Source organism: Myiozetetes cayanensis, unplaced genomic scaffold, assembly GCF_022539395.1.
Source record: "Myiozetetes cayanensis isolate MyiCay16 unplaced genomic scaffold, myiCay2020 scf20-37, whole genome shotgun sequence".
NCBI lineage: Eukaryota > Metazoa > Chordata > Aves > Passeriformes > Tyrannidae > Myiozetetes > Myiozetetes cayanensis.
In genome coordinates this window covers 6844233-6863136 of record NW_026087412.1, presented here as the reverse complement: position 1 = coordinate 6863136, position 18904 = coordinate 6844233, and the positions used below count along the sequence as shown (strand labels likewise).

The window sequence follows — 18904 nt, the reverse complement described above, 5'->3', positions numbered from 1 at the left end:
AGCAGTCACAACACAGACAACACAACAGCAGTGGGAAGATCCCCTGAGCTGTGCAGGGATGAAGCACCTGCTGCTGATGCAGAGAGTTAATTTCTAGCAGTCTAGGCTAATTTCTGAGGTGATTATTACTGTAGGAAAAGGCTTTTGGACAAGCTGGCTCTGCTGGATTTACCACACCTGAGTCTGAGGTGACAAACTGCTCAGCTCTGCTTGGGGCTGATGTTAAAAGCTCAGTTTCACTTAACTCAGCTACTGCACCGTGCCAGTGTTCAGGCTTTGCTCGGCTCCTTAACCAAAACTTTCCAAACTTCAGCTCCTTCTCCTTTGGGAAGGCTGCAGTCATGGAGGAACTTCAGAGGCAGCTTTTTGTGTTGGCACTTGAGAAAAAATCGTGGCACTGCTTTATTATGACTTTTTATCAGACTAAAGTTTGACAACACGTTTTAAAGACAAAACTATCATTGAAAAATGTGTTAGCAGTACAACACTAGACTGAAAATGGGGTTCTGTTAACACTTGGAAATTTGTACGTGAACATCAAGCAAAGCTTTACAAGGTTGTCTATTCTTAAAGGATAAATATTTATTTATAACCTAAGGTATCTTTCTTACACAAAATAATGTATAATCATTTATACAGATGATTCTCTATTCTGGAATAAGGCAGTTTGTTACATTGTTCTGTTTGAAAAAAAAATAAAATCACTGTTATCTTCTTTAGTAGGTGGCATATGCAGGCTTATATTCTAGAACTTACCATTGCAGCTTTCAAATAATGAATGCCAAAGATTCAGATCTGTGAGCTATTACTTACACTGATTCACTAGAGCATCCAAACTATCTCCAGCATTTTCACAAATCCTACTACAAAAAAGGCATACTGTAAAATCAAACACTAGCCCAAAGCAATTACCTCATTAGAAAGCAAATGTTTTAAAAAAAAAAAAACAAAACACAAAAACATCAGAGCTCCATTCCAGTATGCCAATATTGTACAGTAATTACATTTAAATAAATTTTTAGAAGAAGTTGAGATAGTAATTGTCATTACTGAGCTGGGTGTTGGTAAGGAAGGAGGAGGTGTCTGGGCCGTGTGTTCATCGGATGATCGGTGCTGATCTGTCATTTGTTACTGTTGGTCGGAGCTTCACGGTTGCAAAGGGGTTTTCTCCACTGAAGAGAAATGCATAAAGTTACTCAAAGGCTTGTAGCAATCCTACCTCAAATTGAAACAATTCGAGTTCTTCATGGAAGTTGTCTTCAAACAACTTCAAACAGTGAGTTATGGTTTGAGACTAAAGGATTCTGTGCAATTCTTAGTTTAACTTGAATTAGTAAAACAAGGTTACACGTGAGGATTCACTTTGCAGTGATCCAAAAATTTGGGAAGTTAGTGCCCAGTTAGATCTGGACTTTTTTAAACAAGTCCCAGTCTTCAAGGATTTTTGCTTTTAAACCTTAAAAGGCAGTTAAAGGAAGGTTAAGTCCTGCTCACTGACAAACTACTGGAGAAACACATTTTTCTGAGAAGGGCCTGTTCATCAAACTTTGAGGCCACTCTTGAGAAAAGTGCAACCAATTTTATCCATAATGTTTTACCAGTGCCTGGGAAAGGTCTCAGAGAAATTAATGATAAACATCATTACTTTCCCTTACAACAGATAAAATAATATAAGCTAATATGAAAATCAACACAAATAAATCGGTGTGAAAGTGTTAAAAACATACCTTAGAAAAGGTGGTTTTGTAATGCCATTCATGTTGGGTTTCTGTAAAAGAAAAAGATATTTTTATAAGTTTATAAAGATATGCTACAGGTGCCCTCACTATCCTGCTAAGGAAAAGAGACCCTGTCATTCAGATAGGCTAAAATATTTAGCCATTTAGAACAATTATTTTGCAGTTCAGCTGAACTGAACAGGATTCTTTCAGAACATCAAAATTAGAAAGTTACAATGATGCTGAGAAGTGAAGGTAACCCAAGAGGTGGCAGTGTGGCTCTGTCCCAGGCTGCTCCAGGATGCAGCATTTTGGGTGGGACAAAATGGAAAACTGTTGCCTTTGGCAAACCACTTGTGCTATGGGGAAGTTTCAGCAAACAGATAATTCCTACTTTTATTCCCCCCCTCTTGCTTAATGATGTATTTTAAACTGCAAACCAATTGCTGCTAATAGGTGTCAGATAAAACTCAAGGTGAAAATTGGAATATACATTTTTGCATTTAGAAGCAGGAATACACAGTCACCTTTTATGGAGCAACTTGACTTGTACCAGTGTAGTCAATATGGCCATTTTGGGTTTAATATTTCAAATTTCAGTGCTGAACCAAGGCCTATCAGCCTTTCCTTTCCAGGCACACTGTGTTGTACCAGCAGTTCCCAGTTACCAAATTCATGATATCATGATGCAGAAGAAACCTCTATTTATTCAGGACCTCATTCAGCTGGGTTCTTAACTCACACTTGACTTGTGATTTCAGTGACATTGGTCATGTACATCAGTTGTAAATAGACCACGATTTAGGCCTAATTAGCCCTTAAAATTAATTACAATGAACAAATGCCTGAATTACATCTTACTGAACACCAACCCATGTCAAAGCTTTGTCAACTCCTTTTTTTGTTAGTTGATGCTTGTTCTCCATAATACTGTCCCTCTGCAGCACAGCCTGAACAATATAACTGGCTAGAACCATTCCTCATCTTCTTAAAATCCTGAGCTATTTTTTTCTGTGTAGTCTGGAACAAAAATAAGATGCCTTGAATCATTTCCTGCCTCTGTGTTCTGCTCACTCCTGCACAGTGAGCAGACTGTTTCACCCAGTATGTAAATCCTGTGCGAGTCTCCAGGCCAGCCTGGTACAATGTTGGGCTCATTTCCAAAGCCTTATGGGGGAGTGGGGGTTTGAGACTTGCACGGAAGCAGGAAAGACAAGGAAGCTCAGCAGGTTCCCAAAGGAATGAAAATAAATAGTGACTTGGGAGCAAAAGACTTGGGTGCAAGTGCAGCCACTCCCCTCCACAGCTCTCTTGTTTTGTAAGGTAAAAGGTGAGGTGGGGTCACAGTAAAAAGTTAGGGGGTGCCTTGACAAAAGTGGTCATTATTTTATACTCCAGGATTCCTAATTTATTTTAATCTGGCTTTCCGTGTGGAAATTTAGATTATCAAAAAAGATGTATTTGTTTTCCACTCCTAGGAGTATCAGCTTCCGTTATTTTATATATATATTAGGGTGGGTTTTTTTTCCTTCAGAATGTGATCTCTGCTTCAAGACGTGTTTTGAAGAAAGTCTCAAAAACATCATCTCAAAAACATCACCCTTAGATACAGATCAGCAAAATACTTAAATGAGCAGCAAGAAAAAACCTAGTAATTGTGTAATTTGATTAGGTTCATTTTGAGTCAGTTTAAATGCTGACTTAATAGCAGAAATAATAACATTGTATAGCAGGATTTGTTCATAAAAATGTACTTCCACTCAGCTGAATAGAGATGAGTTAGTACAGCTCTCCCTCAGTGCCAGCTGCAAACCCACCACTAACTTCTGTGGGGTTCCTGAATACAGAGCTCCCTGTGCCCCACAGCTCTAAAATCACTGAAGATGATGGACTTGTTCCACTTTCTGTGGGAGTTTCTTGTCATGTTTAACAGATTCCATTGCTGAGAAGCTTTGCTCTGCAGAGTGTCTCTTACTACTGACAGTAAATATCCCTGGTCAATTCATCTCCCTTCCTGTCAGGATGGATGGGCTGAAATGCCCAAACTCCTGATACTCCTGAGCACAGCTGTGCCCCAGGGCTGAAGTCAAGCACAAGGGAGAGGATTCCAGGATTCCTTGTTTAAGAGCAGGTGAAGAAGCAGGTTGAAGAGCAGATGGAACGTTTGTGTTCCCATCCCAGATCACTCACCGGCCCGATGTGCTCCACTCTGTCCGTCGGTGTTTTAGGAGCGGGACCTTTGGCAGACTCCGCTCGTTTGTCTGCCTGGGAAGCCCCCAGGTAGTCTGGTGGGGGGAGAACAACTTCACCTTTCTCCACAAGATTTACAGAACTGACACTTCGGATTGGTGCAGGGCTGCAAGACAGAACCCAAGAGATGCCTTTGTCAGTTCCTAGAATGCATCTCTCGCTTATCCCCAGCACCAGCAGAGCACAGAAGGGCATGAGCTGGAAGTTAATAATGGTGTACAGTGCCCCTGAAGCCAGTGGGACTCTGAATTACAGTTGTTCCAAAGCTACTTCTTGGGTCTGTGTGTAACCAAAAAAACACATTAATGTAATCAAGTCCTCCTAGTGCAGATTGTTAGAGAGCATTTACTGTACATGTTACTGAACCTCAAAGAACATGAGCACAGAAATAACATTTCTAATGAATGTTAGTGAAGATTTGGGCATTTCTGCAAGTGCCACCCAAAATGTTACCTTGGCACAGGGGCAAAGGCTTTGTCTTCTGCTTCTTCTAGTGGTCTCGTGTACGACGATGGAAACCATCCTTTTCTGTAATGAGAAAGGTTTTTATATTATATATATTGGAAAGGTCTTTCAAAAGACAACTTGGATAAAACCATAGACTGAACAGACTGAGACTTAATTTTTGAAGACCCAGTTTCTGATGATGCCAAATTAGTGTGCAAAACCTCCCTAAAATAAGTGCAGTGATTTGCCTTCCAGAAAGCCTCCAAGTCCCCCAGACAGCCAACAAAAAAACCATTTACCATCTGCTAACAAAATCTGATGAATTTTCCTTCATGTTCAAGGTGAGTAATATATTGATTATCTTACACTCTGGTTGTGTCATGCTCCCCATAGAGCCAGCCATCCTTTTCCTCAGCTACCAGCAGTGTGATGATATCCCCCTGGGCAAAGCTGAGCAAAGTCTTGTTGCTTCCAGCAGTATGTGGGAAGATTGTCCTCACTTTTTGCCTTTTCATTATATTTAGTCCAGTGGCAACGGAAGTGGAACGTGATAAACTGGCATCATCTGAATTCTCTGCCAGAAAAAAGAAACACAAAGGAAAAGAAACAAATTAAAGGAAAAAAATAGCCACAGTAACAAAATTCAATGCAATTAGTAGTCTGACAGGAAAAAAAAAATAAAGGAATAATCAAGTGCAAATCAATTTCTGAGACTTTGTACTTTCTACTTAGACACGTCTCAGTTACCTGCCAGCGTTTCTTATCAACAGGAAGTTCTTACCAGCACGTGTATTTCTTTACACACACCCAGCATAATAAAGTTGAACCATCAGTTGAACCATAAAAAGTTCTGTAAGTTTTAACTAGCTACATTTCTCCCCTTTTGGCATGAAAAGTGCTAAACAATCACAGCCATAAAAGACAGGTCTTTGAAAGTTTTCCATTATAAAAAGTAACTGTGTATAAAACCCAAGATTTCACTTTCAAATTGTGCCTCACACTCAGCTTCAGCATCGAGGAGAGCTGCAGATACTTGGCACTTTGCAGGTATTTAAACAAGATGTTTACCAGAAGACAAAATAAAGGAGGGCTCAAAACTGTGTTCTTTGGTTAGTACAATATATTGTAAATACATTTTCAAGGAAGAAATGCTGGAATTGCTATTATCACATCGAGCAGTTTTTCATTTCTTATGCTGTGAGCTAGACTTAGTTCTTTCTCTTCCCCATGGCAGAGAAAATAAAAAAATAAATACATTGGAAACTTGGAAAAGAAATCTTAATAGGATTTTACAGTTCAGGAAAGGAACACAAGACTGTGCTGGTTTTGACCCATGTGCATTCCTCCCTCAGTGCTAAGTGCCCTTAAAGGAAACCAAAGTGGGACTGGCAGAGTGTTTATGTTGTTTTGTGCAGTGAAACATTCCCTGGGATGTATCCTGTTCAAAACTGCAGTGCCTTCTGCTGATAACACTGGAATTCATAAGAGCAGTTAGGTTGGGTTAATCAGTGACACACAGACAGTGATTAAAATAGAATTTACCTACCTTGACCTGCGTTTTACTGCAAACAATTCTCTTATAACACATCTCTCTCCTGTCATAAGAGAGTCGTAAATGCTCTGTAAAGACCATTTCCTACTCCTCTATACATCCTGGAATTCACATCATGGTGGTGGTGGAGAAGCCCTGAGGTAATTCTGAACGCTTCTGGATGTCATTCACACTTACCCAGTCTGCAGCAAAGCGACACTCACCTGCTGAATGGTTTAGTTTCTCAGAAGGTGCTTTGGGAGCTGTGGCAGGATTGTTGAACATATCAACGAGTGGACTCGTGTAGGCCCTGCCTGTGGGAGCTGGGGGCACGTTGGATGCATTTTCATGATGAGGATAAAAATCATTTCCAATCTGAAATCACAAAAACAACACTGGGGAGACAGCCATCACTTATTTTGCAAGATACTTAAGATTTGCTTAAATACTCCCAAATGGTATACATTGAGACATGACATAAAGACATAAAGCCCACATGTTCCTGTGGAATTGCTGATAGGTTTGTGAGAGGCTTCTGTCCCTTGATAAACACTTGTTAGTGGGAAGGCTATGACAGCCATTTTTTTTTTTTTTCCCCAAATAGCATGATGATCCCCAGATTTTTCTTTTTTAGAACTTCACTATAATAATTTAGAAATTCAGCAACTAATGGTGACACAACATACAAACAGAAATGAGAATTCAACCTGTATCTAATAAGCTAGTAAGAATCATGAAGGGAAGAAGGAAAGAAAATAGAAAATAACATTTTGTTTAAGTCTATGTTAAACTATTGAGTATGTAATTACTATTACTTACAGACAAGAATGTTGGAAATGGAATGGTTAAAACAAAAGCAGTCCTGAGGCTGGGTTTCTCCCTGCTGTACTGTGTATGGTTCCAGAGCTTCAGGATTTTGGTTCCATACCCATCCCCAGTTTATTCCAACAGAGGTACATTATAGACTCCATCCCAAATGTTGAGTTGGAAAAACCAAACCTAGTGAAGCCCCTCCATTCCCATCAAAGAACAACATACCATGGTATTTCTCTCTACCATCGGTGAAGGCTGCGGCGTTCCCGAGACTGGAGTGGATCCAGGTGTCCTTATTTCATCTATCATCATTCTGACTTTTTCAGGCACTTTGGTGGCATCACTGCAGATTTCCTGCCACCCAGGCAGCTTGGATTTCAGGAAGTCTGCACACTGTATCCAAGGTAAAAGGTCCTTGTCAGAGATGTGCTTTACCATAAAATTTTCAGATCTACTGGTTAATAACTTTCATTACACCAAACTCTTTAACACCAGCAACAAGGAAGTATTTTCTAAGATTTTTCTAAGCAATACCTCTTTGAAACAAATAATATGTTGTAAAAAGAGGCTCTCCTTTTGCAGGGTCAGATTGTGGATTCAAGAAGTCACAATAACCCTTGATTGTTGCTCTAATACATTTCACGGAATAGTGTATTGTAAACCTTTCCTATGAACTGATCACAACACTAGTCTGGCAGTTCCGTGTTCCTTGGCTATTTCTGGCAGTGGGATCTGTGTGCTGCAGGAGGTCCTGGAGATCTCCTACAGGACCGGATTTCAGGAATTTCATTTCTGTTGGCTGACCTGGACGTGGTAGAAGTGCATGTACTGGGTAAAGCTGCAGTGCTTGTCAACCAGAAAACAGAACCTTCTTTTCTCTTCCAGGAGAGCTTCTCTGCAGCCTTCTGCGATAAACCGCTGGATATCGCTCTGGCGAGAGTTCACAGTTTCCAAATACTGAGGAAAAAAGGAAAAAACAAATCACATGGGGCCTCTGAGTTTTGTTTGGCACTATATCCAATCACTGAATCAAACTCCAAAAGCTTTAGAAGTAGCTTTTGCAAAGGTGGAGTGGGGGGCTCTGCTTCCAAGCCCTTCTCTATTCCTGCACACACCTGACTGCCCTGATCCCATCAGGGAAAGGATATTGTCCCTACAGGCATCAACAGCCTGTTTAGGGGCTGTGTTGAGGGGGAAGTGAAGCAAAACAAGAAAGAGTCTTTGAGCCTCTAAATAAAACTCTGCAGTAGATAAGAACCTGGCATCAAAGCAGGCACTGTGCTGAGCAATTGTACAGCCACAGGTGTTCTCATTAGACTAATTACCTTGTCTGCTCCACAGCAGTTCGTTTACTCACACAAAGCTCTGAGGAATCTCCAGTTCATTTAAGAGGGGGAAAATGAATGAACTAAAAAGGCTCAACTATATTTATCTGAGGTTACGAGGATTCATGGCTAAACTGTGATTAAATGCTAATCCTTGAACTCTCAGACATAGAGCCAGAACTGTAAAAAAACCAAACCTGTTATGAATGCAGGTTAAAAGATAGGCACTAAGAAATAGGAGCTCCTGCCATCTACATTTACTGTACTGAGTCATAAACAAAGCTTTATTTGAATTTTAAAATAGAAAAATATGGAAAAATATATAAGCTAGCACAAAGTACAAGTATTGTGCAAATAAAAGTATCAGTGGCAAGTATTTTCAGAGAGACACATGACAAACCAGAATATGAGTTCCTAATTTTAAAATTGTTTCCCTTCAGTGCCCTGCCATTTCAGATTGCTCCTCAAGATGGCAATGCTGGATTAAAGGCAGTAGGAAAGGCAGTAAATAATAACACAGGTTGGCATTGCCTACTTTGGGAAATAAATTTATATCAAATTACTTCTGAATTTGCATAGCTTAGCTGACTCTCTGTGTAAAACTCTGCATGAAGGTGTAGCTACAGAGGTACTTTAAAACAAAAAAAAAATCAATTAGTGGTCAAGGGATGAAATCTAGAAACTAGAGCAGAAGTCTCTAAACACGCACAGTGGAGCAGTGAGAGCTCACTTTCAGCTGGAATACATCCTCTAGGAGCACCTATGATCCCAACCAGCTTTCAGGAATCATTAACATTTTCTCTTGACCAGTTCTCGTACAAAGAAAGAAACAAATAAGAGACAATGCACTGACCTCCATTTCTTTATGCTCATATTTCATTACATTTCGTGCTCCTTGGCTTTTCCTTCTGATTTTTTTCAGCTCAGCCTGAGACTTCTCTAAAGAATCCAGTTTGCTCCTGTGTTCGGTTTGGTACCTCTTTAGAGTTGCCTGCAATCAAAGCATTTACAACAGCTCGAAATGCTCTCAGCCCCAGAGCTGGGTAAGTGCCTAAAGCACTTCTGTGATCCCCGAGATCTCCCACACCCACCAAAGCAGTTCAACAGTTGCTTTAGTTTGATTAGTTAATTCTTTGGGAACAATTTCTGAAAAAAATTGTTGACTAGCAATAGACAAATACAATAGGAGGTTTAGAATTGAATGTATACTTACAGTCATATATTTCACATCCAGGTCTGTTTTCTTTTCCAGTTCAGATATAATTTCTTTATGAAATTTCTTGAACTTTAAAAGCAAATGAATGAAGAGTTATTAAAAATTGGCAAATGCAATTTATAATTTCACAAGGAAAATTAATTAAAAACAGTCATTTAACTTACACTCTCCTCTAGACTGTCATTAAGTTTCTTGTGTGTTCTTGAGATTTCTACCAGAACTTGGCCTGTTGATAAACATACAACATATTGGTTTCTTTCATAGAGTTCTGAAGTTAGTTAACAAAGAGCAGTAATAAAATACATTTACCTAATATGCTCATTAACTAGACTATATTTAAGAGGGATAGGAAATTTCTTGCTGTTGCTCACCACAGCAGTTTAAATAAATAACTCTCTCTGGCCACAGACAAACCAAGCAGCTCCTAAGTGATAGAAGAATAACTAATCATGCATTGTTATGCAAAAGCAACATGGGGTGCCAGACAAAATAAATACTTCCTTCTCTCCAGAATAGCTCCTGTTGGTTTAGTAACAGCTTCTTTTCTTGCCAAGTCAGAGAATAGCATGAGTTGTTACTATACAAGTACCTGCTCTCCCTTTCTTAGCCTGAAAATTAAACTTTAATGTTCATTAAGTAACAGCACCTTCAGAATCAACAAAGTACCCTTTCCCTTCCCTCACAGCACACCTGCTAAAACAGAGGTGATGCACACGCTGATGAATTCCCCCATTTCATCAGCAATTGTGGTCCAATTGTACAGCATTAACAAAAGGCCAAGACAAAGCAGATTTCTCAGCATCCTCTCCACAGATCCCGAGTATGCCAGCTCTGCTGTCTCACAGCCCAAACTTAACCAGCTTACTCTGAACCATGAGCAGTTAAAAGCTGAACTGGTTCATTTTACTTTAGGAGGATATAGAAGAAAAATCCCTCAGTCTTTTGGGTGTGGTTCTGTGCAGAAACCATCATAAACTGTGGTGCAGCCCTGCATGCAGCCACATCACCCTGCCTGGGGCACATGGCCACATCATCCCCACTCCCTTCCTTGCCCTGGCACTGACACAAGGATTGTGTGCCAGCCTTGCCTGGGAGATTGCAACACACTGCTGAGAAGAGGAGTTGGAAGGGCCCTGAAGTGCCCAGTTTGACTTCACCCAAATCAGACAACTGTTACCAGCTCCCAACTGGAGCCATTACAACAACTGGAAGTGCCAGGGCCACTATCAGAGTCCCAAACTGGGCTTAACTGGAGATGTGGTTCACTGGCATTCCATTTCCATGGCAAGACTGGCAGGTTCAGTTCCACAGCTGGTTCCCTGGCACACCTCCTCCAGTAATCCCTCTATCAGCCTTGTAGGTGTCCCACCTGTATTTGCCCCACAGGTGCCCGCAGTATTTACCCTGCAGTCGTGCTGTCCCAGTGCACAGGCAGGGCTACAGAGCAACCCACAGCTCTGTCACTCCTGCACGTGGCTGGCAGTCACTGTGTGGGACTCTGTGTCCCTCCTATTTGTTGTTTTACACAATTCCAGTTTCCTTTCTTGAGTTAAAAGAGATGATCCATTAACTGCTCAATATGCTGCTGCACAAATCTTGTTCTCTACCATCCATGGTCTTGAGAAGCCCTGAGTTAGTTAACAAAGAGTTATCATCCCATAATGCTCAGAAAATCTCAGAAAAATGCAGATAGATAAAAAATTTGGCTTGATAAAATAAATGATAGAAGTTTTCACGAGAACCTTCTCATCTTCTCCTTTCTCATCTCCACAAACATCCAAACTTGCCTCCCCACAGTGCAGGTCAGTGATTTGGGAACCCCCCACATAAGGCAGAACCATTCCCACAGTGCCTGGGATGTGTTACCACCTTTCTCCCATTCCCAGGTCACACCACCTCAGGATTTTAGTTTCTTTGAAATGAGGACCCTACATCCTGTGTATGACACAGCAGATATTTAACTGAATAGTGCAAAATGTGGGTCTGCATCATTGTTTATGGGAAACAGGAGGTGGTTCGGGAAGAAACACAGGTCTCCTGAGTTTTCAGGAATCCCTCTTTGCCCAGCAGACCACAGAAGACTTAGAAGAAAGAATAGGAATACAGTGATATCAGACAACCCCTTGACTAGCAAGAAAAAGGAATTTGCACACAGGATGGGAGATGGCAAAGACAGGGGGGTGCTTTATTTTTAAAAATATGTATAGTTTCTTTGAGTCCTTCTGTCTGGCCCATAGAGTTTTATGCTTTTTTTGTTCCTATTTAAAGTTACTGGTGACTACAGAAATAGAAATACTAGTAGAAGAGAGAGGTGCTATAGTAATTAGTTGCTCATATGCAGTAGAAAAGTAAATACAATGTAGTTACACAAACACTTGAAGTAAGGGACCTGAGCCCTGTTATTTTAAGGCTGTAGAAGTGAATACACTTTATTCCACAGTGCTTCTGTTTCACCAACTCAACTGAAAAGACACATTTTAGACTCTAAAGAGCTTTTAAAGTTAGAAGAGTTTTGTAAATCCTTATCTACAGCTTACAAAGGAAAAGGTTGTTACAAGAAAGCAGGAAATATAATCAAGAAATACAAATAAAATTACAAAGTTTGTTTGGTTTTACATGTGCAAACTAGAATAGAAATAGAATAGGAATAGAAATAGAAAGCTATTTGGGAAGCTACAGAAATTCCGGGCGAGAGTAGAAATGGCCTTCAAAATAATTACCCTTATCGATTTTTATACTTCCAAAATGAACTTATTCTGCCTCTCTGTGAGAAGCACTCCGGGAGCCAGGGCAGAGCCCTGAGCTAATCCTTGGCAGCCCCAGCGCAGCCACCGCGGCCGTTCCGGGCGGGGACACATCACACAACGTGGGGTATTGACTCAGCTCTGCGTGGCTCCCTCCCTGCCTCCTCCCTCCCTCCTGCCCTGCCCCTGCTCCATAAAACCCCCATTCACCTGGGGCGGCCGCGCTGGAAAACCTGACGCGCTCAGGGGTTATTTTTGTCTCCTGAACTGACTGCAGCCTTCAAGGCTTTCGCCTTTGAGTGCCTGCTTAGAAACAGTCGTGGGTTTTCTTTTTTTTTTTTCGTCTCAGTTACAAAAAAATACTGCCAAAACATGTCCTGAGGAGAACCTTAAAAACGACACTTCCTTCTGAATGGTTTGGGCAGGATTATTTTACGGGTTTATTTTAGAGTTCCAGAACACTTTTAAACATCCTGTTTAGGCATCAGTGACTGTGCCTCTCTCCAATTGCATTTTCTCTTTCTCTCCCTGTGCTGTGTATCAGAAACCCTGTTTAATGCTGGGATCTCCTCCCTGCTACTGGGAATCCACAGGCACTCCATGTACTGGCTCACCCATTCAACTTCCTCTTTCAAAATGTTGATTCAAAATGTGAGGAGAACGCACAGTAAGCACGCTCTGGCCTATTAAAATTTAAATTATACCTCAGATTCTGCACTCTGAATAAATAGAGAGCATTTTTACAGTGAACATATACCATGTTTCTTTATTGCCAGTTTAAGATAATGGGTTAGCCACAATTTGATGGGCCTTCCAAATAAAATTTATAGAAAGAGGCAAGTTTTTGTCCAAGACTAAGTCAGGAAAGACAAAACAGCCCCTGATAGCTGTAACAGTGTCCAAGTAGAATGAAAATTGAACAACTTTAAAATAATATTTGAATTTTAATTACCATGGTGAATTATAGAATAGCTCTAAGAAAGATGACAGGTTACTCTGGATTAATAGCAGCATAACCTAAGGCCAGGCTCTAATGTTCAGTCTTTATTCCTCTTGAAGAAAGGCAGGTGAAGACAAACATGTATTTCTCACATCAATTAAAACTATTTTGCTATGTATTAAAGCTGCCCATGAGCAGGTTTTATATATGAGAGCTCATAACACACAATAACCAAGTGTTAACCTTGTCATCATTTACTGGCAAACCCCAAACCTATCAAACATAATGACATGGCCAGAGCACTTGATAAGAGGCCACTGAAGTCCAATTTGTGGCAGCCTTGCTGTAAACTTGAACCCCTTTTAGGCATCATATTATACTATGAGTTACTAACCCAAACCACTGGTCTTGATGATAAACATAACTATTAAAATACTTGCCTTTCAAAATCAGGTTTTTTTCTGCTTTCCATCTTCCCACACACCCTGAACATGAAATCTTTGTGACTAAAAAACGCAGCTGACATTAAATATTCCCACTTTGTTTGAGAAAACAAAAAAATAGTTGTACATTTTCACAGATGCTTATTCTGATATTTTGCTGTTACCTTAGAGGTAGGGAAGAGAAGCAACAACCTCTTACAGAAAGGGAGCTATAACCTGATATATGACCATGAACAGTAGTGCCAAGTTCCATGGTAAATTTGTTTCTGTTTCAAATAGGTTCAGTGCACAGGTAGAAAGATCTTTTAAGCTGAAACTTCAGGAATTCCTGGAATATTTTTAGGCTTAATCAAGGTTGTTGGTTATGTCTGTATTTTCTCTTGAGAAAATATGACAGACTGGAATTCCATTAATGACATTGGGTTTGTTAAAAAACCCACAAACTACTAGCCCAAAGTATGTAATAGTTATTTCTGCAGAACTGTAACTCTCTCTCAGCAGCCCCTGAGCAAGAAGACATCCTTGGAAGTCTGTCTTCACAGGAGATAAAAATCAAGGAAAGCAGTTCCTAAAATAAAAACTCATTGTAAGGCCAGAACTTGTGCAGCAGTTACACTTCAACCCCACTGTTTGCGCTGGCTGATTGTTCAAGTTATTTACCTTTTCACCTTATGTTGACTGTTCTTGTGAATAGAAGACTAGAAGAATTTGTTCAAGTTAAAAACAAAAATGGAACTCAATCAATAGAATTCTGTCGTAGCAACAAGTATCAACAGCTACCAACAAAATCACTTAACCTTTTAAAATACTAAATAGCTTTATAAAGGTCAATAAAAGCAGTAATTGCATCAGCTTCCTTGAAATACACCTCAAATTTGTTCTATTTAGAGAAGGTTGCTCTTGAAAAATTTCAAGCCTCTTATTGGAGAGACTTTCTTAGATGTCTGGGAACAGACAAAGTACTTAATTATATCACTCATTTACCTCCTACTGTCCTATTTTGTATTCAGGGCAGGTCGAGTAACTTTGTGTCTTAGAGATGAAGCCACACAATTATTTACATTAAACAAGAGAATGAAAGGCTGAGTCAAACCTACACATGGAGACAATACAGTCCCAGTGCAATATTAGATGCCATTGCTGGCAAGATGCTCTTTCTTCCAAGTCACCCTTTGCCCAAAAGAAAGGCATTTATGACACAGGGAAGTCAGAAACAGAGTCCTTTGAAGCCAGTGGGCCCTGGAAGGTGGTGAAATAGGAAGCTTCAAAGGAAGACAGTATAACAAATAAATATGAATGAACAAAACATCTGGTCAGCTTCAAATGGGTTAAATTCGTCATTCTGTCATAGGAAGGATTGAATTGTGCAACAGATGCTTTAAAGAAGGCTAAGATTTTTTAGTGGAATTTAACGTGAAAGAATAAAATCACAATGAAGGACAAAGTCATGTGGAACTTCCCCAGCTCTCACTGCACTTTGCTTCTAATACAATTTGTCCAGAATGCTTTAACACACTCCCCTCCATCTGTAGAATTAACAGTAATATGCACATAAATCAAAAGGACTAGGTCAAGTCTGCCTTTCCTTCCTGCATGAGCAACCATGGAATTGGAAGCAAGGAGTAAATCTCCCTGAAGTTCATTTTACAAAATGGCACTGACACATGACCACTCAGTGCCATTTGGTGAAGGTGACTGCAGAGGGGAAGGGGAAGAGAAAAAAAAAAAAAAAAAGCTTAAAATCAAGAAAAGGGGAAGAGATTTCAGACTATAATGAAGTATTTTAAGTCCAGTCTACGTGGTAGATGCAGTGCCCTGGAGCAGCTAGAACTGTACATAGACAAATAAATAAATAAAATCTGTAAATAAAAATAGAAGCAAGGAGAACTTCAGATTCTAAATGGCATTCTAAGATCAATTTTAATTTTGAAATATGCAGAATTCTCAGTGTGAACAACAGAAACATTTTGGTGATAATACCAAGCAAATAATTAATGAATTTAAAACAGATTAAACACAAGTTAAGGGAAATGAAAGAACCCTCCATGACACAATGGCTGAAATCTGTGTATTCATATACCAGTCCAGTAAAATAAAATCCCCAAAGTGATACGATTATGAACCATGAGGAATGAAACTGGACGATGGATGATGCCCAAATCCAAGTAGTCTGAGTATCTTGCCTCGTGTCCAGACAAACCCAGTAAGCAACATAAGCCTTGACAAGAGTGAATACTTATTAGATTATCAAGATCATGACAATTTCCAGTTACTCCAAATTTATTCTTGGTGTGATGCTCCTATTTTTGGATTTTAAATGGATCAAACACGTTAGCTTACATTTTATTTTAAAGAGGAATGTGAGTTTATTGCAGATTTAGCAAAGTTTAGTCTGCAGTCTAGTTTGCCTTTCTCTCCTAAACTGTTTTGATCTCTTAGTCAAAAAAAATTCAGAGATTAGAAATTTTTTAAACCTGCTGTATCACTGAACAGATGTTAATGAACATGAAATATTCATCTTTTTTTCAGATGATTGCTAAGCACAGAAACTAAATTTTAATGCTAAAAAAAGGAAAGGAAAAGCATATGCCATATAAATAATGCATGAAAAAGGACAAACTTGTTTTTCCACCTGTTACTCCATTACTAATATATATGAAGACTGCTGCAGGCATTTGGGTTTTTCTTTCTTTTCTTCCCCCCACCACCCCAAACATATAAACCCACAATACATTCAGGTTTGTATGTCAGAGGGTCATCTTTCATAGGGCCTTGAAAGCTTTTATACAGCACCTTTTCATCCTTGAGCTGCAGTGGCCCTGAACAAGTGACTTGTAATCCTCACACAGGTCAGGTGAAAAGGAAAGAAATTACAATACAGCCACAGGCCTCAACTTGCCTGGATGAAGCCCAGCTGGTTTTAGGCAGATTAGTTAGGGAAGCTCATACAAGAGAGTTAATCCATGTTTTTCAGCAGGTCTGGAACATAAAAATCACGCTAACCAGCAAAAAACTAAAGTCCTTTATGGGTTTCAGTACTAGAGAGGGTAAATATTTATCATTATCATCACTGTGAATGTTACATGAAATGCAGTAAAATGCAAGGAATCACTGCAGCTTTCATTACAGAACTTTGGAACTGCCACTGAGTCTCACAATCTGAGCAGTGTCCAAAAAAAGCCATGAAAATCCCCACACCCTAATTGAGCTGAAAGTTTTGATAAATGCCTTTTTCTCAGAAATCCAAGACAATTGGGTTTGGTTCCCTGCCCATCTCCTGGGACTGTGACATCTACAATGGATACTGGATTTTTCTTTTTTTTTTTTGGTTGAGAAATAATTCATCAGGACGAGCTGACTGTACAGACTAAATATAATCAGACTTTCAATAAAGGATTTACAAGCTCGTTATAAATATGATGTCACTTCCTTCACGATGTTATCATTTACTTCCCATTTTCCATCTATTTCTCTCACTGGGAGGACAACCAAGTAATATTTTCCTCTTCTTTCTTTGCCAACAGACATACCTGGGGCTGGCAGTGAGGAAAGACTGCTCAGCATCCTTAGCTCAGAGCTGTGAGGGAGAACACCCCCCTGGCCACTGCAGGAGCCCCAGCACCTGCTGCTTGTCCCGTGTTTGGGTCAGTTCACAAGCTGTGCCAGTTCTCACACCTCCAACAGTGGAGCCACTTTTTTAGACAGATGCAGCCACGGTACAGGAAACGTTGCCTGGACACACAGGTGAAGTTCAGGGCATCCTTCCCGGGGTCCCTGCTGCAAAGTGGAGGATGTCTTTGCCACATCTAAGACTCAGGTAGCATTTAAGTGTTCCAGTATAGTCAGAAATCCTTTAAGGATTCCCTTCATGGCACTTTCACTATTTTCTCAGGCCTTTGAGGCACAGCATGAAGATATCAAGTACATCCTCACTGTAGGTGTTCTGAATACCTAATTTTCCCCTCGAGGGTGAGTGCTGACGTGTATCATTGTGGATTTCTGTGCTGAAGTCCAGAGCTGTGGCACACAGGCAGGTGCTCCTACAGCTGCAGGTCCCAGCACACCTGCCCTGGTGCCACAGGCATCGTCCTGTAACAAGGCATCCCAAGGAACAACCCCCCTGAGCAGTTCAGGGCTATAGACTGCAAGAGTGTGATACTGTGTCTTATCACTGACTGAAAGCAGGAGAATCAGCTGCAGTTTACAGGGTGCTGTAAAGTTCAGGAGGGGGTGGGGGATGAAATACTAAAATTGACTGAGAGATATGACCAACATAACCTGAAAAAAAACCTGAAAAATATATCACTACAGTCCTACGAATATCTGACTTTCCTTCCCCTGGTGCTACTGCAATCATTCCCAAAGGCCTTGTGTGTTGTCATATTCTGTTTCTCCTACCAGGCATTTCTAGAACCAGAGAATTTGCACCTCATCTGGAAATCTTCATACCAGAAGTTACAACAACATAATTGTACACAGAATAAACTTGTTATTTTGGGTAGTCCTGTAAGAACAAGGTGCAGTATCTGTTTTTAAGCATTTATATTCTTTATCTTCAGTAACAAACCCACCTTTCATTCTCTGCATTTCTTGGTAGTATCATTTCTGGTTTATATTTTAGCAGGGAAAAGCAGACCTTAAACCCAAGGCTGGCTCACCTCCTTCCACCTTTCTTATAGCAGCTTGGAGGTCTGTACAGCACAAGCCCAGAGTGTTACTCGTAAAACTGGAAGATATAAAACTTCATTCCTGAAAAAGCCCACAACTACTTTGTATTTCCATTTCAAGACCCTCTCTGTGTAGTTTCCTCTCATGACACAGGAATGGAGTGGCTTCTTCCCATGCAATTCCATTATAAGTACAGTAGAAGACTGTTTTATGCTCCATAGGGAAAGCTGGCCTGGTTGTGACTGCTTAAACCGCAGCCTCCGAGCTGCTTTCCCAGAAGTTTCCACCAGATGAGGTGCTAAAGGTTCTGGAGTTGCTGGCACACCTCACTTGCCTTTCTATCCAACACAGTCTGTTCCAAAGGCAGCACATTGTTACTGTGGAAGGGATGACAGGGATGCACTGAGGTGGGACAAGATGACAGATCCCTCCTCTTCAGCTGCAACGAGCCGGAGAAGGGAAGTGTGAGGTGTCACCTTTCTAAGGCAGGTGAAATAGGATTCCAGCTGACAGGGTCAGCCAACAACTCTCCCCCCTCCCCTTTCATTTTAATGGAAGTGCAGCTAGCTACATGCATCCTAAACTATGGAATTTTCTCTTTTTCTGCTTGGCTTTCTCACTAGTGAGAGTGACACAAGTGCCGCCTCCCAGGATTAACAACAGAGCTATAGCTCTGAAAAGTATCTGCTCAAGTGGCAATTTTGCTCTGTAATCAGGAAGAAAACAGACAGTTTTAAATGACAAATACTTGGAAGGTAGTATTTTAAAAACACGGTGCTGCCTTACATTACAGTCTGATAAAAATTTTT

The 18904-nt window shown here is 40.3% G+C and overlaps 1 protein-coding gene across 1 annotated transcript in view; it reads right to left on the bottom strand.

The window, feature by feature from the left end:
* Nucleotides 1–143: 143 nt before the first annotated feature.
* Nucleotides 144–18904, bottom strand: part of BAIAP2L1 (BAR/IMD domain containing adaptor protein 2 like 1) — a 32988-nt gene continuing 14227 nt past the window's right edge. Inside the window, exons 4-14 of the mRNA XM_050317306.1 lie at nt 9465–9526; nt 9298–9369; nt 8938–9075; nt 7564–7716; nt 6985–7152; nt 6171–6321; nt 4782–4989; nt 4422–4496; nt 3909–4074; nt 1728–1768; nt 144–1172 (exon numbers count right to left, since the gene is read on the bottom strand). Of these exons, the coding sequence (XP_050173263.1) occupies nt 1097–1172; nt 1728–1768; nt 3909–4074; nt 4422–4496; nt 4782–4989; nt 6171–6321; nt 6985–7152; nt 7564–7716; nt 8938–9075; nt 9298–9369; nt 9465–9526 (1310 nt within the window). The 3' untranslated portion in view covers nt 144–1096. The remainder of the gene's footprint in view (nt 1173–1727; nt 1769–3908; nt 4075–4421; nt 4497–4781; nt 4990–6170; nt 6322–6984; nt 7153–7563; nt 7717–8937; nt 9076–9297; nt 9370–9464; nt 9527–18904) is intronic.